Below are 23039 nucleotides of genomic sequence, written 5' to 3' on the forward strand. Positions count from 1 at the left end.
AGGCAACATGTACTTGTCTAAAATTAGAGAAGAGCTTTGTTCTTGAACTGACTTACACTGACAGTGATAGAGGAACATGAATGTTTTCAGAAAACCAGCCTTTGTCTTGTCTGGACCAGGAGATTTTAAGGTCATCTTCTGCCACTTTTAGACTGTGGTTCTGAATTTATTACTTTCTCTTAGAGTCTGGGAAGTCCTTTGGTGGAGACATGTTTTCCCAAGCAAGGATCATTTTTTCTGTGGTGACTGACTCTCCCCTTCCTGTCCTGTGGCATCTGTTTTTTACAAAGGCTTGTCTGGCTCTTCCATTGTGGCAGTCCTTCTCTCCTGGTTGCCTTCGGCTTTGCTGTTTATCCCTTATTTCTTCAGAATTTAGCCTAAGAAATGAAAAAATAAACAACAACAAGATTTTATCTAAATTAAAAACAAGGTAAATAACATAATTAATACAAGGACCCTTAAAAACATGGTCTTATGATTCAGTTCTGTTTGGTTTTTTGAGGTTTCTTTTGCTATGAAGTATTTGAGACAGGTATTAATCTTAAATGAGCTCTGCAATACACATTTTTTTATATGTTCAAACACACCAAAGAGCTACATTTTCACATAGAAGCATAAACACTCAATATGTATGTAACATACACAGAACAGTACATGTAATATATAATAAAAGTTGTATGTAGCAATATATTAGTGATACATTGAGATGTAAAATATTGCGTATATGTCATACAAAGTATGGTGTGTTTGTACATACATAAAAGGTTAGACGAGCAAAAGGCCTTCTTTGGTTTGTGGGCTGCTTGTTGTATTGCTCTACTCATGCTTCAGTGGGTCAGCACTGCACTGGTACAACGTAGAGTTTTAGGTTGACTTGCATTGCCTAAAAGCACAGGGGAAGGAAGAAAACCCTTTTCTGTCAGCAAAAGCCTTTGTGTGGGTGCAGCCATGGTAGGGGAGCGTTAATGCACCTTGGGGAGATGTCACTGGGCTGGAAGAATTCCATCTGCTGGCCATGCCCTGCATCCTTGCTGCAGGGCTCTCCCTGTGTGCCGTGGGATGATGCACAGGGGCTGCCCAGCCTGGAGAGGCTGCTAGTGCAGACCTGCTCCGGTGAAAACGCCAGTCCTGCTGGCAGTGCTGTATGATTATTCCCTCTGTGATAATGGGAAATCCTGCCATTTAAGAATTATCACTAAAAATTTGTTAAATAGTTCATTGCTGGTCACTTTAGTGAAAAACAGCCGATGGGCTTATTCAGTGGGTGTGGTGGAGAATCATTTGGGTGAGGCCACCCACACCTGTCATTTACTGTTTACAAAAGTGATCTGAAGTGTATTATCTCTTATCTTTCTAATTCTGGTGCCTGGGCTTGCCCTCGAAGATGCCGGGAGAAAAGGCAGTGAAACCTAGCTGTTTACAGTAAGACAGGAAGGCCCAGAGATGATAAGAGTTGCGGCTCAGGTTTGTACAAAGGGAAAGATAAGAATCATTTCTCCCTTGCAATATATAGTGGAAATGAGGAAAAGAATCAATGATAAATAAATTACCCTTGAATATTAATTTTAAAATGCTTTTTGAATTACATTGGGAAGCACTGACGACCTGTTTCTTAGTTCTGTAGGTGTAAAACTAGCTACATAATTAAAATTTAAGAGTGGGTTCCTGTGATTCAGCAAAAGTACTGTGTATGTACTGGTACTGGCCATGTAATTAAGAGCAGCCCAAGCCTTTCTGGTATTGGAAGAATTTTATTCTCTTCATGTTGAAAAAATTCAAAATTTCTCATAAAAGTAGAAAATATTTCAGAATGCAAGCCAAAGAATACATATATTCAGAATCAAAGAATGGGTAAGGTTGGAAGAGACCACAGGGGGACATCTGGTCCAGCCTCCCTACTCAAGCCATGTCATTCCTAGAGCACATGGCACAGTACTGTGTCCAGATGGTTCTTGAATAGCTCCCTTGAGGGAGACTCCAAAACCTTTCTTGGCAATCTGTGCCTGTGCTCAGTCACCTGCACAGTAAAGAAGTTCTTCCTTGTGTTCAAGTGGAGCTTCCTGTGCATCAGTTTGTGCCCATTGGCTTTTGTCCTATTGCTCAGCACCCCTGAGCAAAGCCTGGATCCATCCACTGACACCCTCCCGTGAGATACTGTCAGACACTGATAAGCACCCATCCGTCATTCTTCTTGAGGCCTCTCTCAGCCTTTCCTCATATGGGAAGTGTTCCATTTCCCTAATCACCTTAATAACTTCACCTGCTGAAGGCTTCACCAGGGCTGAATAGAGGGGCTGGATTACTTCCCTTGTCCTGCTGGCACTGCTCTTCCCAAGACACCATTGCCCTTCCTGGCCACCAGGACACACTGCTGGCTCACGGACAGCTTGCTGTCCACCAGGAACCCCAGGCCCTTCTCCTCAGAGCTGCTTCCCAGCAGGTCAGCTCCCAGCCTGTGCTGGTGCCCAGGGTTCTTCCTCCCCTGTGCAGAACCCTGCATTTGCCCTTGGTGAGTTTCAGAAGATTCCTCTCTGCCCATGTCTCCACCCTTTTGAGGCCCTTCTGAAAGACTGCCCTCTGGGGTATGGCCACTGCTCCAGCTCTGTGTCATCAGTGACACATTTGCTGAGGAGGCATCTGTCCCTTTGCCTGAGTCACTGATAAGCAAGTTAAACAATAGTGGAGTCATTTTGAACCTTGGGGTACATGCTTCCAGTCAGGCTTCATGTTGTTTGGAAGTTGATTCATGGACTACTTTGAGCATTTTGCTGGACCTTCTGCATCTTTTTTTTAATTTTAATAGTTAAAGTGACACAAGAGCTTACTGTACTTAGAGTGGAGCACTGAAATACAGCTTCTCTGTCTTATTTCTTACCTTAGAACTGAAATTATTAGTGGGAAAAGGGCTGTTTGGGGAATGTATGTGCAAAGTGCCTTTATCCTTGTATAGCATCATTTTCTGTTTTATGAAAGGCAATTTATGCAACCCTTTACTGCTTAAAAATGTTGTTGTGGAATTGATACTTATTAGTGTGGTTTGCATTGTCTGAACAAGCGAAAACAGGAAATAGGAAAAATTTTGAAGAGCTTTCTGTTCAGAAATTTAAGACTTGGGTTAACTTACATCTTCTTTCTGACTTGGATATTTGCTTTCTGACATAAATTCTCTTCCACTAAAGTTGTGGGTGTCATTTGGTTTTTTTGTGGCAGAGGAAAATCAGTGTGAAGACCCCAAGACACTAATTTGTATATTTGATTTAATAAAGCATGAAAAATGAACAGGATTTCACCCATGAGACAGATGGGCCTTTAAGTAATCATGCCACTGACACACAAATTCTATATGTGTGAAATATACGGTTTTGACTAGCTTTTGCCAATGTTGTCCTTTTATGGACTTTAATTTCTGTAGTACAATGACATTTCATGTGGTTTATAGATGGAAGAGACTTACTGAAGACTCTATTCTTTGTTTCTGAAGGGACATCTCTTCCCACATTAGGCACTGTGGCTTGTACACATAAGGATAGTTCTCAAACAACTTCTGCTAACCCACATTCTTGGTTCATTAGCTAGACATGCAGTGGTGGGCACTTTAGAGTTTGTTTACTGTTGTACAGTGTAGCTTTCTTCCTGTCAGAATAAAGGATTTAGAAGACAAGGAAGCAAGGAAACCAGATTGACCAAAATAAACAAATATTTCAAAGGAAGTATTTAGAAAATTAAGAAATTATAGTAGTAGGTGACTCACTTTAATAAAACTTGTTTAAACAGGGAGACAACAGTAAGCAGTGAGAATTGGCACATGGTCTAGTGGCAGGCCTGTCACTAGCAGGGGGCTACAAAGTTGATTAAGGAACTGAACCATCTCACTTATGAAGAAAGGCTTACAAACTTGGGCCTGTTCAGCCTTGGGAAGAGATGATTGAGATTACTGTGATGTCCTTATCATAGTCGATCCGTATCTGGAGAGTGGATGGATCCAGGCTCTGCTCGGTGGTGCTGAGCAATAGCACAAGAGACCACTGTCACAAACTGATGCCATGGAAGTTCAATTTGAATATGAGGAAGAACTTTTTTACTTTGTGGGTGACATAGTGCTGAAACAGATTGTCCAGAGAGGTTTTGGAGTCTCCCTCACTGGAGATCTACATGGACTACATGGACACAATCCTTTGCCATGTGTTCTGGGATGACCTGGCTTGAGTAGGGAGGCTGTACCAGATGTCCCCCTCTGGTCCCTTGAAGCCTCAGGTGTTCTGTGATTCTGCAGTCTGCAAATCATAAAATTGGTAAAGTTGGAAGAGACCACTGGAAGTCATCTGACCTACTTGCCCCTGCTCAAACAGGACCACCGAGGACCAGTTATGCAGGACCATGTCCATACAGCTTTTGAGTTCAAAAATGGAAACCCCAAAGCTCCCTGGGTAGCCTGTGCAAGGGCTCAGTCAAAAATGAGTGTGTTCTAATGTTCAAGAAGAGCCTCCCATGTGTTAGTCTGCCCATTGCCTCTTGCCTTTCGTCAGGCCATCATTGGTGATAGGCTATAAAGGTAAGGGACTGGGGAATGTCATATGAGGAGGGGCTGAGGGACCTGGGACTATTTATATTGTTGGATGCTCTCTATTTTGTTCATATCTCATGTAAGGAGAAACTCAGAACAGGACATGGTAATCCAGCTGTAGTTTCCACAGTGAAAAGCAGAGATGGATCCTCTCTCTAGACCTGCTGCAATACTTTGTCTGATGCAGCCCAAGACTCACCTGCTTTCCCACAAGGGAACATTGCTGCTGACTCCTGCACAATGTGGTATGGAAGGACCTTTTCTGCAAAGCTGCTTTCTAGCTGTGTGGATCCCAACATAAATGAATTTATGGTATTGTTCCTCCTGGTGTAGGATATTGTACTTGCCCTTGTTGAATGTTGTGAGATTCCTGTGAGTCCATTTTTCCAGCCTGTTGAGTTGTCTGTGAATGTGATCTCAGCTGTCTGGTGTATCAGCAGCTCTTCACAGTTGTGTACAGTCAGCAAAAGAAAGCAAACTCAGACCTTAGTTTTGTAAATTGCTGCAGTGGTACTGAAGATTAGGGCTGGAATAGGTCAGAAGGAAGTGTCTTGTGGGGACTATTAACACACTTTATCGGTGATATTATCAAGGAAAAATAAACATGTAGAAGCATCAAGAAGGAAACATGACAGCTGCTGCCAAAGCAAAATTTGGAAATGGAGCAGTAAGCAATGCATATTTGATGTTTTATAAATAAATGTGTTTACCTATGATAGAAAGGTTTGGATTGGAAGAAACGTTCAAAGATCAAACGAAAACCCTCTGCCATGGGGACAGGAACACCTTTCACAAGACAGGTTGCTCAAAATACCATCCAAACTTGACTATGAGCACTTCCAGGGATGGGGCATCCAGTGGCTCACCACCCACCACATAAAAGTTTTGTCATTGTGTCCAATGTAAGCTTACCACCTTTCAGTGTAAAGCCACAGCCTCTTGTTCTGTAGCTACAGGCTCTGGAAAAAAGTCTCTTTCCATTTTCTTACAGACACACTTTGTATCTAAAGATCTCAGTAAGGTGTTCCTGGAGCCTTCAGGCTGAGCAAGCCCAACTTTGTGATTTTCCTTAGGAAAGCGTTCCAGCTCCCTCAGATCATTTTTGTGGGCCTTCTTTGAACCTGCTGTAGCCTGTTAATGTTTTTCTTGGACTATTGACCCCAGAGCAGGGCATGGTACTCCAGTAAGCATCTCATGATGTAGAGGGAAGAAAAGGAACAGAACCACTTCCTTTGACCTGCTGGCCAAATCCTTTTGACGCAGCCCAGGATACAGTTTGGTTTCTGGGCTGTAGATGCAGTAATCCAATGATTTATCTTCCAACCCCCCCCAGTCCTTTTCAGCAGGGCCATTCCCAAGCCCTTCATCCCCCCCGTCTAGAAATTGTCACAGGTCAGTGCCAGACATTGCATTTGGCCTTGTGGAACCTCTTGAGAACCATATAAGATGGTCCCACTTCTTGGCCCTGTCTAAGTCCTCTTGATGTCGCCCCTTCCCTTAAGTGAATCAATTGCACTGCATGGCTTGGTGTCATCTGCAAACTTGCAGAAGGCACAGTTTTTTCAGTCCCATTTCCTGTGTCATTGATGAAGGTATTGAGTAGTGTTGGTCACATTTTGGGCTCCTGAGGGACTCAGCTCATTCCTGTTTTCCACAGAGGTGTGAAGCCATTGACTCTTTGGGTTAAGTTTCATTGACTCTTCAGATGCAGTTCCTCATCCATGTAATAATCCATCCCTCAATGCACTATTTCTTTGAGTGGCAAGAATTTTGTGAGGGGCCTTATCAAAGTCATGGCAGAAGCCTTAAGTAGGTGGTGTCTTTTACTCTTACCATGTCCACTTTTGTAGAAGAATGTGAATATATTCTTCCAAGTGCTTGTTTGTTGTCCTGAAACATGTTCTTCCCTATAGCTGAAATACTCTTTAGAAAGTACTTACAGAAATTTAAATGTAAGTATTAATTAACAGCTTAGAGTGTCTGTTGAGTTTCCTCCTGCCAAATTTGACTGTTCATACAGTGGATTGTACATACACAGCTTTTGGCTTTTTTTAGGATGAGGGAAAAATGGGATGTGAAAGGAGCATAGTCTTGAGTTACTTCCTTTTTTGAAAGGTTATATTTGAAATATTGGTTTTAAGAATATTTCTAAACAGTGATGGAAAAGGTTATTCCTTGATCAACTACCTATATGTGCTCAGACAGTGTCCCTCTTGTGTTTAGTGGCTGCAGATATTTGATGCAGGCACTCATTTCCTTAAGAAATTCAAGGAAGCGAATGAAAGACTGGAAGATGTTCCTTTGGAAAGGAAGTGAATGTGATAATGAAACTGAACACAGTAATGTTTTCCAGATACTTTTTCAGAACGCCTCTATGGAACTTGGAGGCAACTGTTGATAGTATTGCTGATGCTAGTGGTGATAAGATTTTGGAAACATTTTTCTGTGTTTATTTTTCAAGTGTTTATTTAGAAAAACCCAAGAGAAGACAGCTCTTGTAGTCTGGGACAAAGCATAACCTTTTTTCCACCGTTCATTTGCAGTAACATCTGAATTTTTAATTCAGTGCTTTTCAAGAGATACAGAAGAGTACATCATACATCTGTTTAAGAACAGAAGAATGCTCTAAGTACTTAATGATAAGGATTAAAAACCTTATATTTAAGTGAAAAAGGTGTCAAAGTAAAATCAGGTGTTTGAGACCTCACCAGAGCTGCTGTAAGGTGAGGAATAGGATTGTAAGAGCTTGTTCTCTGTCTTTATGAGCAAGGAGCCTATAGGAGACCTATCTCTGTTTAATTATAGGAGCTCTGTTTCACAAAGACATACTAACTCTGTCTTTGGAAGTCTTTGTTGGAGATTGAAAATCTAATTCCACATTTTAAGTCTTGATTAAAGATCTCTTCATAGCTGGACTTCGCCTAAAATGTGGGAGATAAAAAGCTGTACTACCTTTAAAATTGTTAGGAGGTGCTTGCTCAGGGACAGTAATGCTGTTTTTTATATGCCAGGTTTCGATCTTTACGGTTTAGTTATGGAGACACTGGGAAATAAAAAACTGAGGCAATAGAACCTACATCTAAACAGTACAGTAATATGAGTTTGTAATTCCTTTTCTCCCTTTGCAAATATGAAGAACTTCTAGGTTTGTAACAAAATGGTGGGTGAACTACAGATATTTTTAAAATCACTGCTGTGGCTAATTATCTTAAGTGCAGTCACTTAAGTATGCATCATTGCACTCTTCTCTACCTTCCCACTTTCCTCTGAAAGTGGACACAGCCTTTGCTCTGCAAGTAATGATAATAATTGGTACTAAGACAGACCTGTTACTCATCCTTTTTTGAGCACATTTCTTATGGCAGATGTCTAGTTTTTAATTAACTGCTAATGAACATGCCTAGTAGACCATGATACTGCTGCCAGCCTACTCCGTTTTATATCTCACTGCTGCTAAGCTCTTAAAAGGTTACAGAGCAGGCATTAGTGTCTTTGAAGTGATGGGAAAGTGATTATATGCATAACATAATTATTTGTAGGATTTACTATGGCAAATGTTTAGTTACTAAATGCATCTGGTGAACATTGCTGTTATCCCTCTCCCTATTCTTTATTTTTTTCCTTTGTGTCCTTTTATCCCTTCTACAAAGATAATACAATGTAGTTTTAAAAATTAAGGTTTTTTAAATAAAAATAATATGAATTTCTGGAAAGGATCATCTTTATGAATGATCCTTCATCTCTTAGGGAGAACTTCAAACCTGTTATGAATAAATAACACATGAGCAATAAATCAGTGTATTGAAGCCCTGAACAGCGATGAACATCAGATAATAAACATGAAATCATGATGTAACATTGGTGGCTTAAAAGACCATGATCAGGATTTCAGTAATAAGTCAGTTTCATGTAGTGCCATATTTACAGATCTTTGTGTACCATGTCTGTAACTAAACATTTACAAAGCTACAAAAATGTGCAGGGCAGCTTTGCAATGCACTTGCAGCTCTCACACCACACCTTGCCCATTGCTCCCCACTGTCTGTGTGCAGCACCACCAGAGAGCACAGGACCCAGCCCTTCCACTCTCATCTTCAGAACCTCTTACGGAGCATTTATCTGTTCCTCATTTCTCAGACTTTCATAATGTGTGGTATGTAGGCTACAAACCAGAGCCAGAGAAATGGTAGGTAAGGTGCCCCTGGCATTTCTTAAAATGTTAACTTGTGCTTCTTGAAATCAAGTGTGTTAACTTGTTTGCTGATTAAACCAAGCAGGATAGAGATGAATAAGGGTTATCCTCCCACACTTCCCAAATAGTAGGAGCAAAAATGGAAACAATTTAACTCCTGTTCCAGGTTTCAACCTTCCCATGGTCACTCTGCAAAAGAAGTTAGTTTGGGCTTATTGCTGGAGAAGGGAGGAGCCTTTTTGCCATGAAACGAGTTAAGAAGGAATAAATCAGTTTTTATTGTTAGGCATTTGCACATAAAACTAGGTAATGTGGGGTGATAGTGCAGCTGGGGACAAGTAAGACTGATGCCCACAATGCTGCACAGTACTGCTCATTGAAGTTGCCTCCGAGCTAGAGTGCAGATGACTGACCTGGCTGAAGCGGTCCGTGCGGAAGGAGGTGACTAAGTTACCATCTCTGAGAGAGACAGCCAAAATATCAGGTTATCATCTGTTTTGAGGAAATGTGCTGGAAACTACTGAAGTCTTATTAAAGTCAGTGCGGAGAGGGATGTCATATTGCTCTTTAGAGGCTGGATTCAAAAAACAGGCAAAACCCCCAAACCAAACCTCTGCAGACCTCTCAGACCTTATAGTGCTCCTTACTGATAGTTCTTCATTTAAGTGAAGTTTTACTAGCAAAAACTGGTTGATATTGTAGAAAGTGGTCTACTGTGTTAACTACTTTAAAATCAAAATGATTCCTAAAGCTTCCTTCAAAATGTTGCCTTTTGTAAACTCATTAAATTAGAAGAATAATAGTAAGTTCTCTTTTACCTTGTTTTCCAAACAAACTGAAAAGGGTGATGATCAGATGTATGTTTTGAAGTGTATACTAGCATGGCTTTTTGTACAGCATTCAAAAATAAATTCCTGATATGTGTGTGAGAAAGATTTGATAAAAATGTGGCTTTACAGAATTGACTAAATGGATTGTGGTAAATTTAAAGATTGAAATTTAGAGATTACAATCTTTATTGTAATTTAGAGATTACAAGACAATTAAAGATTGTCTTGTAATTTAAAATAAGTAAATGCATGACAGTTAGGACAGCAGAAAAGTGAAAAATTAGCAAGTGCAGTGTAGAGTTCTTGAATGTCAGCCCCTGTGTCTGCATAATTTTATGAACAGCTCAAGGCATGTCTTGAGATGGGGTTATGAGAAGTAAAAGTGTAGGAGTTCAGTAGTAATATATATAAATAGTGATAAATAAATTCATTCATATGCCGGTAGATGTTATACAGGTATTGTTGACTGGTTGTCTTGAAAAGACTTCACACATAAAGAAACAGATTAAATATTGCTGCATTATTTTGAGTTGAGGTTTTTTTGGTGTGATGCGTGAGATATTGTAAACTGCAGTCCAGGAATGATTTCAGTAGCTACCAGCAGTACATGTAAAAATTTTACATGCTGCTGCAGGACCACTAGCATTCACCTGGTCAGACTTGAGTTCATCCTGTTCAGACATACATTTATTTGTCTCCTTTTTGATCCCGTGAATTGGATGGCACTCTAGCTTTTTCCTGGTGTCTGCCTTGAGCAGAGGGAGAGTGACCAAGGTGGAGAGGATTGTTCTGTCTTCTATTGACATGTCCAGACACAAGGAAGCAGGAGAGAGAGGCAGAATACCTGTTAACCTGGAGCAGATTATGGGAGCTATGACTAAGCTAAAGGTGGTTTTGAAGCTTCATTTTCTAAAAAAATAAAAAACTGTGCTAAGCATTTTAGGCAAATCAAATGGATAGCTGAACTTGGTAAACATTAATAAAACCATGGAAGCTTTAACTAGAAAATGCTTAAGCTATGGGGAAGACATTCTAACGTAAAAACTCTGTTTCTAAAATTACGGATTATTTTAGCAGATTGGTTACAGGGTTGTGTGTCCACTCATTATGATTTTGATCTTGCAAACTCCTTTTAAAAGAGGTGGATGTATTCATTAATACCATGCTTCTTGTTGAGAATTCCATGCTATCTAAAATACCTGGATTTTCAGCTCAAAGCTGGCTCCTCAACAGAGCATTAAGTCATGAATAATTTCCCCTCTTTCCCTTAAAAACCTTGGCTAGAATAAAATACAAATGAAACTTTACTAAATATGGAGTTCATTGTATCTTTTACATTCTTTAATATTTAGGATAGAAAGGTACTTGCTGCTTCCAAACTGGGGAAAGAGAGGGATGTGAGTTTAAACCAATCTTGCTGCTGGAACTTTTTTTTTTTTCAGAGCAGTGATACAGCTTTCTCTGGAAAGGGAAAGGTGTTTGATTCTTCTGCTGCTGCTCTGTGTTGTCAGAGATGCTGTGGCAGGCAGTAGCTGCCCAAAACAACCTATAATTGCTGAACTTATGTGTCAGGCTGCAAAATAAGTTTTTCTGGGATGTGAGCAGAGTTGTCCTCAGACAGCATGATACAACACACTTATATAGTGTGGTGGGTTAAAGGGGAGGGGCTATATTAAGAGGAAACAAATAAATGTCAAAATTCACTATAGAGTTTCAATAATTAACCAAACTTCTGCCTTATCCTTCCCAATCTGTCTGCTGTACTTTGTTCTTCTGGGGATGATGATACCACTGGGAACAGCAGCAGCAGTTGCAGGCTCAGCATCTCTCCCATGGCCACGGACCTCCAGTGCCTCTAACACCGCATCCATCAGGACTTCAGCCTCCAGGAATCCCTCCACTTGGAAGCAGTGCTGGCCTTCTTGCCCTCTCCAGTGCTTTGGGTGGGCAGTCTCACTTGGCAATAAAAGATGACAAGAAGCATCACGATGCAGACCACCACAGAGGTGAGAGGCATGGCAGGCCTGATTAGGACATTGTCAAATTTGCGCATTGCTGCAAATTATATGCATCTCTAAAGAATTCAAGTTATATAGAACGAAAAAAAAAAAAACTGTTGGCAAACTTTAAAATGTCTGCATATAAACCACTGAAGAAAAATTCAACTTGGAATTTTTCAGTATTTTAAAGGGGATCACTAGGTGTCACCTGCTCTATACTTTGCAGGGCCTTTTGACATCCTGGTAAATGCTTAGTTGTAATAGCAGTGGCCTGCACCATATTGTGGAAGATTGTTAAACTGCATAATGGTGATTTTTTTCAAACAAAGTAATGTTGTTAAATGGGTGGGTGGGAAAGTAGGGGGAACAAGAAGTTAAATTTTGAAGTGAATGTGTTCAAGCAAAGGATTTAGATAATTGCATCTGTTACTTTAGTTTCATAAGCTTAAATTCTAGTACTCAGTTAAATATTGGGCAAAATTGCACTTGACTAATTTTTGAAAAGAAAATAATTTATTCTGTCATGAAATAAAACTAGGCTTTGTGTATGGTTAAACTGTAAATCATGTTTACAAAATACTGTAATTTTCAGGAAATCACTGTATTAGGAATGTGCAATGACTTATATAAATAAAAGCCATTTTAAAACTGTTTGTGGCTTGTGTTCTAATTTTTTTTCCCCCCTTTTTTATTTCTGTTCTTGCCTCTGTGTCTGAACGGGCATGTCTGTCCATTTCTTGGTTACTGCGGGAGCAGACAGAGAGCCAGGCACAGTAAGTACCAACATTCCTGCTAATGTTTCCATTTCCAATAATGTGATAATCAGATGATGTGCTGTTTGTCTGTTTTGTCTTCCTTTTAGTTATTTTCATGATACAAGGTGTGTGTGTTTTCTGTTAAGATATGTCTTGGTTTATGCGGGACCCCAGATCATCTGTTTGATGGCCTGTATGAAGGAGTCTTGTTTCTGAGCAGAATGCTTTTAGGTAAACTTGAACTTTAGTTTGCTTGTTGAAGGCAGAAAGCGGCACAAAGCTGCAAATCAAAAAGGATGTTGCAAATACAGCATTTTTAGTCCAGAGTTGAGATTTTCAATCTCTAGGATTTTCAGGAATCAGAGTTGGAGAACAGGTGAGAAATTTAATTGTGAGAATTTTAAATGTGTCATGATGGTGTTTGGCCCTAGGAGGTTTTATTAACTGCATATGTTGAAGCCATACTAATGTCACTGCTGCTTAATTTATGCTTCAGGTGTAACTCCTACAGTGATACTTTTTTCCCTGTAGACAGAAGCTGTAATAGATTTGGCCTTCTCTGAAAATCCCTCTAAAGAACTATTTGCTGCTTTTCATGCTATTTTGTTTTAAGTGATATTGCTGTATTAATCTGTTAGAGATGGTCATGTGCAACTTAATTCAAGTAACAAAGCTCATTCTGTTTGTTTACATCAGAGGTGAATTTGGGCTCTTTTCTCAATTACAATTTTGTTCCTTTTCTCAATTACAAAAGACAAGAACTAGGAAAAATTGACAGATAGTTGTACAGTGCTAAATTTCTGGCTTTTATTGCTGCTTATTTAATATATATAAAAATTATTTCCAGCAAATAATTGCTTGACAATTATTTACTGGAAACTATCTGCATATCTTTTGCAGCAGTCTTTTAGTTTTAAATTACTAAGCAAGAAGCATTCATTTCAGCTTGCTTAATGTTATTAATGACTGTGTGTCTGCAGAAATAATTTTAAGTTGGGTTTTTTATTAAGTCTCTGACTTATTCAGGGCTTTTTGCTCAGTGTGGGACATACTTCTTTGAGTGCTGTTAGTTGACTGCAGGAATCCCCAGCTAGTGGTGGCTCTATGTTTTGATTTGATATGTTTCATGTCCTTTCCCTGGTCCCAGCTTCCTGCCCTGTCCATCATGCAATTTGGTTTAATTAATTTTAATTTTAAGTAATCTTGATCGAGGGTTTGAATTTAAAGTCAGGTTCTTAGCATTGTGAAATTTGGACTCTGACTTAATCTTGTAGCTGAGAGTAGTTTTTGCCTATGGAAGGAAAAGTATCAAAAATTAAACCTCACTTTTGGGTTGTGGGAGAGTTGCAGGATCACTTGCTTAGTTTACTATAGATGTAAATTTTACTTAAACTGTGTAAAATTGTTGCTGCAGTTGCTTCTGTATCCATATGTCTAACTGATGATTGCTTGCTTATTACCCGAAGCAGAGTGTTTTTATGTTGGTTTATCAGTAATTAACTTTTAAATAATCTGAGTCTTTATGTCATAAAGGAATTTTGCCATGTGGATACCCTGAGTTTTGGATACTACACTATGGTCATTCTAGTTTCTTTTTGGCCTCAGTTCAGGATAATACTGCATAGCTAACTTAAACTTTAGTAGCTGAATACAGGTGAACTTGAACTTAAAATTGCTTAAATACATTGTTACATCAAAATCTTAGCAGTAAAGGACACCTTCAATGAGAGAATAACTCAAGAGATAGTTAAGTTCAACTCTATGACTAAAATGATCAGCTGGGAATTATGGGCTCTTCAAGCTTCTCTAATTCTCTTACATTTTTAATGGAATTTTCTTTTAATGTAAAATACAGTTTTAAGGATAATAGAATATGGGTCCCAAGTACACAAGGGATAGCAACAGGTTTGTTTGGTTGTTTTGTGTGGTTGAAATCCCTTTACAACATTTGGGTCATCAAGATAAAATCAATTTGATTTTCAGAACAGCATTTTAAAAGTAATGGTGCTGCTAAAAATCCTGACAGGGATGCTTTCATCATCCAAGCCAACAAACCCCAGGCAGTTTGTAAGTTACCTGTATCCACCATGATGTTTGCTGTTACTGTGCAGTTCTACAGTATGATTTCCATCAAATATGTCTAGCATGACCTTCAAGCCCTATCAGTAAAAGCTAAAAGCTGGAAATGTCGGCTCAAAAAGTTAAAATTTAGCGCCTGTCTGTGGGGTTTTAAATTGAGGTTTTTGTGACATAACTTTGGGTTAAAGTGCACTGTGACAGATTGGAGCATATTAATTTTTAAATTAGATGTGGATTTATTTTTTCAAAGTCTCCTTAGATAAGCAGTAATGAGCTTTTATGTATTGTATATGTAGAAATACACAAAAATGAGTGACATCCTTGTATTTATAAATTAATATACAGGCATGGTTTCATTATTTTTTATTTTGGCCAGTTTAACTACTTTTGTTATATCTAAATTAGCATGATGTTTTTCTTGTATATATTAGCTCAAGTTCCAGAAAGTAAAATGAAGAAAAGTTTTTTGGTAAATCTCACTCATTTGTCTAATGAGTAACATATAAGTTAGTAATAATAGTATACTTCCTACATGAATGCTAAAACTGTGTTGTCAGGTTTAAATTACATGCCTAGGTGGGTAATGGCTGGTGGGTTTTGACTAATTTATCTCTTAACTGTCCCAAACTGGGTCATGTTATTGTGCAAATGCAGGCGTCCCTTCTAATGTGGCAAATTCTGGCTGCAGGTAGTGAAGCCAGAAAAAGGAAGCAAGTTTTGCAACTGAATCTGAAAGCTTTGGGAGATACCAATAGAAAAGAACTTTGATATCCACATTTTTCTTCTTTAGGAAATGTGCTTGCAGCAGTTTTCAAACCGCTTTAACATTTAACATTTTCATTTATCACTTGTCTTCCCAGTAGTCTAGTATCCTGTTTGGACAGCACAGAAATGCAAATGTTTTGATGCACTCTGTTGTAACAGTAGTAATTTTCAGACAGTGAAATCTTACTTCATTGTGTGCTTAGGATTTACATTAGTTGGTATTTTTTTTTTGTCCTCATGAAAAATACTGAGCTTATTTTCTAAGGCCTAGGAAGTATTCATAAATTTTTCCAGATATTTTTTTGCCTTTATTGTTAAGCATAAATATTGCTATTGTTTTGTAAAGCAAATGCTCTTTTCCTACAGTTGAAAAATATTCTATGCCCTGAGCTCTGTATCCTATTCTTTATCTCCCAGTCTTGGAGAAGTTGGGCATGAACAACTGAGTGCTACTTCATTGAAGATATTATGAGCAAGCTGGTTTTGTTTTGTGTTTTAATTCTTTCAATGGGGGAAAGAAATTAATAGAAGTTGTTATATGGAAGTCTATGGTACTGATCAGCATACCACAAGTATGTTTCTTGGACTTTTTAAAGGAAGAATGGCTCCAGGGATTGCTGATATATAAGAGCTCTGGGTTGCTAGAGCAGTTGCAGTTTAGTTTGTAGCTGATAGAAGGCAGCATAAGGTTGATGACAAAGGGCAATGGGTTTGAGATGGTCTGGTAAAAGTTTTTATGGATACCTCGATTTTGACAAACAATAGCTCGAAAATATTGAAATCAACTTATTCTTTGTTAATGTCTTCTGATTGTGAACTCAAAATAAATTAAAGTGGTACTTGAAAAGAAAAGGGAGGTCAAGTAGCTTTCCATCAGGAGTAAATTGACACAAACTTACTGACTTCCTAAGTCAGCTTTTGCGTTTTTGACATGCGTGTTTCTAGTAAGCATATTGAACAAATTGAAGTTGGTAATTCTGGAACAGAATAGCTTTGAGTGCAATCTTCTTTTACCTGTCTGGGGGATATTAAAGTCCATCTTCCAGCATCTACTCTATTCCTGTCAGTGAGTCCTAACAAGGAGCAACTGGTGTTTTGGGTGTAGTTGTTAGACTTGATCCTGTTTTGCCTACTCAGCAAGGAATTGTACCTGTTCCTGTCCATTTGTGCATATCTGTAGATAGCACTGGTGTGTGGTGCAGTGGCAGGGCAGCGGTCCCGTGCATGGTTACATAAAATAACCACAGAGGCTCTACTGAGCACAGCAGGCAAGCCCAGGTCGTTAGCTGTGGTAACTGGCTGAGATGGCTGAGGGATGCACAGCGAGTCAGGGAATGGCCAAGCACAGAGCAAGCCATCACACATCTTTGGGGAAGAGGGAGCGAGAGGACTAAGGAGCCCAGCACTAGAGAACATCTTAATTGGGACCAAGTGCAGTTGAACCATCTGCACAGATGTAATGTAAATACTGTTATTTAATTGATGTAATGATCAGCATAAAGTTAGTTGTCAGTTCTGCATGTGCTATTCTGTATGAATTGTCTGTGCTGTATTATAAGTGGGGTAATGGGATAAATGAGGTGCTCTCAGCCTGCCCCTCTGGCCCAGTTGAGGTTGGGAAGTGGTTCCTGTGGGGAGCAGTGTGGCAGTCAAAGAGGTGCATTTGAATAAAGGGCATTATATTCCTAGTAGGGAGCCTACATTCTTACTGTGCATCAGGACCAGGTTTTTGTTTCACATTTGCCTTCTGGTGGTTTCAGTATTTAACTTTTGCTGGCAGCAGAGTTGCTTCCAGATCACAAGTTGCCTGTTGTACAGCATTTTTACAGTCTGGTAATTCTGATAGGAAAACACATTAAACTGATTTTGACCACTTCCTCTGACCTGAGCTTCATGATTTGTAAATGTTGCATTGATAATCCTTAATGAACTGAACTCTTAAGTATGAAAGGAGTATCCTCAGTCATGTATCTAATCTGTTGAAATTAAGACAAAATAAAATTTGATGCTATGCAGTTTCTCTTTAGGATATAAACTGCATGTGTGTATATATATGTATATATATATATATACATTATTGCCCTTTTTGCTGAATCATTATTGAAGAGCTATCCCAGCTGAAAATTTCTGTAAAGTTATTTTAAAAAAAATACAACCAAATTAAGAATTCTTGTCCCGTTTTTGAAAATAAGTCAGTTGTTAGTAGACCTAGTTAGGAGAACTAAACAGATCATTCTTCAAAAGAGAAAATAAGGAAACTCTAATGTTGTGAGGCTGTTGCTGCTGCCTTCTGGCCGGCCCTGTTTGACAGTGGGCATACGGCAAGTATAAACTCTACCAGAGATAAAATGAGGAAAGGTGGCTTTTAGTATGTTCTCACTGTTCTCTGAACCTTATCATTACAAAGGTAAGAGATATTAATAGCCCAAGGCACCTATGATCATCTCTTTACCAGTTCTTGTATTTTCATTTATTTAATTTGTTCTTCAGTGTTCTCGATTTACTATTTGCATTATTGGAAAATATTCATATTTTCACATTGTTGAATGAAATCTTACCTATTTGGTAGTTTGAATTATGGTAGCACTTTACAGTAGCAAGCTGTTTTTTCTTTACCGGGTTTTAGTCAAAGTTGTTAGAACTTTCTTGAACTTCTGTGGGAAACAAAGCAGGAACTTTTTAATTTTTGAGTTTACTCATAGATTTTGCCATAAAAAGAGCAGAATCTTATTTGCAATTTCTGATGTAGCTGCTGGGAAATGAGCTGCTCTACAACAGCTTCCTAGCATGGATGCTCTGATCACAGAGAACAGTGGTTTAAATTAATGTGATAAGTTATAGAAAAGTGGTGTGAGTATGACCATAGAGGATATGTTTTGCAGAATAAGCTTGTGATGTAATTATATGTTAGTGTGAGAAACCAGTCTTTTGGAGAAAAAACAAATCTAATAATCTTTGTTTGGTGTTTAGGACCCAGTGGGAACTGGCATTTCCTATGTTATATTTCACAGTTTTGAAATTCGACAAGACAAACAGTATAAAATATTGTCAGCATTGTTTAGGTAGAGTAGATTTAAAAGGAAAAAAAAGATTAGCTATAGTAGTTATGCCTATAGGTTGTCACAATTTGCAAGCTGTAACTCCAAATAGCAAGCTTGCTAAATTTTTTCCAAGTGTTGCCTCTTTGCCACCTTTCTGCTATTCGTACATTTATTTTTTTAAACTAAAGTGAGGAGCTTTTTTCTCTTTACTGCATTTGCTTTAATTATTTTAATCTCAATTCTTCAGTAGAAAAATAGAAATTTTTATTTATTTTTATTAAGGAAAGTATCTCTTAACCAAAAGACTTTCTTCCTTAAGAGGAAGATACCTTCTGGTCAAGTTTTAACTGACATCTTACTTCTTAAGGTGTTTCTGCTGCTTCTGGAGATGCTTCTACTGCCACAAGCATGATGGATTTAACATTAAAATGTTGAAAATTAGTTTTAATGGTTTTCAGACTAGTGAATCCCTGAGTTTGTGTGCATCTGGGAGGAGATAAGGGGTTAAATTCCGAATGTATTTGTCAAGGCAATTAGTTCAATGATCCAACAAGCCCACCTTTTAGCCACAAAACATTTCGGTAAAGACATTATTTTGAGCTTCTTTATACTGAATTTCAATAGACCCTCCTATATGCTTTATGTAAGCCCTTTGGCATTTGTTTAGCTTGAATAGTCATGAATAAAAGAGCTTAGAGTTGGCTTTAAAGTGCAGCTTCTGAATTAGGAAAAAGAGGATTCAGATTGCCTTATGTACCCTGTTTCCTTGTCCTTCTCCTTGGGGCTAAACATTTGTGTCTGAGCAAAACTATCTTCATGTCTTCAGGTTTTGAAGGGGAAGCTATTCAGTGCACAGTTCACTGGCTATTTGTATAAATTTATGATATATTAAAGTAAATATCTGTCTCTTGGGTAGATCTAAATATGTCCTTTGAGGCTTACACCGAAGTTCATGTTGGTATTAGACTTCTCTCTTGAGAGAGATGTGTCTGGATGTAAACGCCTGTTTACTTATATATTTATGTGAGCCTATATTTATTTATGTAAGCATGTACTTGGCTTTTAGGATCTAGGCTTACCAGGTCTTTGTGAAAGGAGATTTTTTTCTCAACCCATTCAGTATTGTTCGCAGCATTAACACATCAGTGAACAAATTGCCCTCTTGCATATGCTAATCCTGCACTTAAAAGAACTCATTGTAACACATTTTAATGCTTTAGCTGGAACTGAGATGGAGATGGGAATCGGGAATCACAGGCATATCAAATTGTCATGTGACTGAAAAATGTCTAAAATGCTCTTTGGGTCAACAGTTTGTACTTAGCATAACTTAGCATGAATGAAAGCAGTCCGTGTAGTTTGAGGAAAAGATTAGTCTTTGCTTTTGTCTTTTGTGTGCCTGTGTTGGCCTCGGTTTTTCAGATCAAGTCTGATTAAGCAACACTTTAGCCTTAATTTCACACTAGTAGTGAATGTTATGCTGGAAGTAAAAATATTTGATCTTTGTTTGCAATCTATTTGTTGAAGGAATCAAATTGGAGTTAACTCCAGCTAACAATTGATTACTGCATAACCATATTCAGCACATACTTGTTATTTTAGGCATTAAAGGCAAGCTGCTGTTTATCTGTCCATACCTGCAGGTGTAGGTACCAAAGCCACATCTATTTATGATGCTCGAAAAGTGACTGATCAATCGGATTGTGTAGTAAATCCCTTTTATTATATGTAATCTGAACATTAAAAAAATAATTAAATTGTTGTTACTTGCTCATGAATAAACTGCAAGCCTTCTTCTTCTCCTAAACAATAAATTCAGTTGAATTAATTAGTTAAATAGATGGTGAGTGACAAGTGAACTAAACTTTTGATAAGTTGAACAATGAAAAGCCAAGCTTCTTAGAATGTGTGGAGCTGTATATGTTTGCCTGGAGGACTTTGTTTTGAATGAAATTGAATTAAAAGACTTAAGTACGTATCACATTTCTAAAACATCTATCACATGAAGTTGAGTTTTTAGGAATATATGGAGGAATCCTAAAAGGAATCTTTGATTGACCTTGGTTTTTGTCTTTACAGAGTAATTCTCTGTTGGTCCCCGACAGTCTACGAAGCACAGATAAACGCAGGAATGGCCCTGAATATGCCAATGACATCAAAAAGAGAAAGGTGGATGATAAGGATTCCAGCCACTATGTAAGCAAATCTGTGTCTAGGAAATGATTAATTTATTTGCACATACTGTGCTTGTATGAGGAGTAAAAGAGCTGTGAAGACCAAGGCAACATTCCTATGAATATATGTGCCAGAGAGGCACAGATTCAAATCTTAGGAAGAGTTGTGATTCAGTAGTTTATATATTGTGAAGTAATAATCCTCAATAGTAGTAGCTGTTTGGGATTCACTGTGCTCTGGGGCATTTTTCAGAGTTTGACATTCTTTCTGGACTCCTCTAGAAACTGCAGGTTTGTTAGAAATGGATGGAGAATTTTGTTATTGAAAGGAGTTGGTAAATTGTAATGATAAGTAGCTATTACCATGCTGAGTTATAATTACCATTACAAATTGCATATGCTGTCAAGCTGTACCAACTTACTGAATTTTACTTCTGGCTGATAAGGCAATTCCAGCAGAAAGTAAATTGAAATGTTTAAAGTTCAGAGTTTTGTGTTCTGCATTTTTAACTAGCTTGCTTGTTGCTTGGTTTTAAAGAGACACTTCAGTGCAACAATGTGAGTGAGCATCAGAAGGTTCACATAGGCTTTTGACTTCAAGTCTAAATTCTCAGCCAAAACACAGGATGGTACTTAAACCGGCCTAAGAAACTAGGACTGGTCTGAGAGAGTACTGAAAAGCAAAATTCAAATCTATTAGAACATACTGCAGTTTAATACAGCAATAATGTGGCAAATTATCTGGTTTATGTGATTCGGATCACTGATTAGTTCTTGGTTACTGAAACCCAAGACAAAATTAGGTGCCATTTTATTTTCTCAGTATTTGGTAGGGTAATTTTAATTTCTCTCCACTTGGATAATGTCTTTGAGCAGCTATTAGATATTTTAGTGCTGTTAATGGCTTTACAAGTTGTATTTCCACCACTTTCTAATAATAATGTTTTGATTACAGAAGGGTTTGGCAAACTTCCCCATCTTACTCCCTCAACTTTAAGGGTTTGATACTCTATTGGCATTTCTCATTTTTAATATTTGGAGATTAAGCATTCTTAAGGTATGCTTGATATAAAAAAAGGAAGGAAAAGCTTAACTTACTTGTTTTTCTTGTGTTTCTACCATAAGGAAATGTAAAGGATGCTATTGCACAGTAGAAGCAGTTTTTAATCCACATTTTAAATGTTGCCCTCTGTTTGACATGGATTTTACAGCTAAAGGCAGCATCAAGTTAAAAAATATCCAAGGATATTGGAAAGTTCCAGATTTATTCTAATCTTGAAGATAAGTGTTTTTGGAAGGCCCACCAATTAAGCAAATACAGATCTGCTGATTTTGAGCTCATTTTAGATTAATCCCTTGTAGCAACAAGGAAATACTGCTTTTGTCAAAAGGCACATAAATGAGTTGTAGGACCTGTAGCTTTGGAATAATAATAAAAAGTGAATTATTTTCCCCTTTTTAACTATTGACTAATTTTCATATTAGTACCAATATAGTTTCACTGCATGAATTTATTAGTGAGGAGACTTCTGATATTGGTAGAAGTTACTGGACATGCCTTTGATAGTCCCAGGAAGTTTCTATTTATTAAGATGACCGAGTTGCTAGGGTTCACTTAAACATGGCTTTGCAACTATTTTTGTCTTCCTCCAGAGGGGCATTTCTGGCAAACCAGTGCACCTTCTCCCACATTCTCCCACCTGTTCTAGCACTCTGGGTGCTTCATGCTTCTCAGGAGATGGCAGATAAATGGAGCTAAAGCTTCCAAGTCTTTTGTTATCATGTGTTGATTGGATAGGTTCCTGAGTTGCAAATAGAATGACCATTGGCGCTCTTGGATCCCTAATATCCCTATTATGTTATTTCTTGGAGCAAGATTCAGCTGTTAACAGAAGGGAAGGGTTGAAACTACCTGTTGATTAGGGAGCATTTTTCAGTTCAGTTTTGGTGGGTGTTTCTTTTGGTTGGTTGGTTTTGGGTTTTTTGTTTGGTTGGTTTTGGGTGGCTTGGTTTTGTTTTTTTAAAGCATTGTGGCCTGAAGTGAGAGAAAGTATTTAGTTTTATGTGTGAAAGCTCAAACACTTTAAAAGCAAGAGATGGAGGATAGTTGAGCAATCTTGTATGTCTGGTTTGTTTGTGTAGAAGCTTTTTAACTAAAAGTACTTTTATTGGAAATGTCAAACTTCTTCCCACAAAAATTTAAAGTTTTGACATTCACTTCATTTCTTTGTTTGATTTTGAGTTAGGACTTGCCTTCTGATTGAAACACTCTGGGGTGCTGTGGAAATCACTAGACCTCTGTATCTGAATGTGTCTACTGGGGCATCCTGGCCCCAGTTGGAGCAAGGGACCAGGAGCACTACAGTGACAGCAGTCATTAGTAGACCAGATCAGGTGAACATCAGTCTAAGTGAAACAGTCAAAATGCAGTTTGACAAGCTGCAGCAGAACATTTCTGTTTAGGAACATCCAAGTATTTTGCTTTTCTTGGGCAGAAATGTTGAAATTCCTTGGCATTTCTGAAGTTTTTTCTTCCCAGAACTTTTGATTCCAAAACTTGCCTTTCTGTAAAAGGGGGAAAATGGTACTATCACTTTAAGAAAGATGATTCATCAAACATGGCAAAAAGCTCTATTTTC

At 38.2% G+C, this 23039-nt stretch overlaps 1 protein-coding gene across 3 annotated transcripts in view; it reads left to right on the forward strand.

Moving 5' to 3' along the window:
* The window catches only part of TLE1 (TLE family member 1, transcriptional corepressor), a 77161-nt gene that overhangs the window by 28980 nt on the left and 25142 nt on the right, over positions 1-23039 (forward strand). For all 3 annotated transcript variants that reach the window (XM_058043272.1, XM_058043274.1, XM_058043275.1), the window contains 3 exons: positions 11388-11592; positions 12343-12359; positions 20306-20422. In XM_058043272.1, the coding sequence (XP_057899255.1) occupies positions 11388-11592; positions 12343-12359; positions 20306-20422 (339 nt within the window). The remainder of the gene's footprint in view (positions 1-11387; positions 11593-12342; positions 12360-20305; positions 20423-23039) is intronic.

Source organism: Melospiza georgiana, chromosome Z (genome assembly GCF_028018845.1).
Source record: "Melospiza georgiana isolate bMelGeo1 chromosome Z, bMelGeo1.pri, whole genome shotgun sequence".
NCBI lineage: Eukaryota > Metazoa > Chordata > Aves > Passeriformes > Passerellidae > Melospiza > Melospiza georgiana.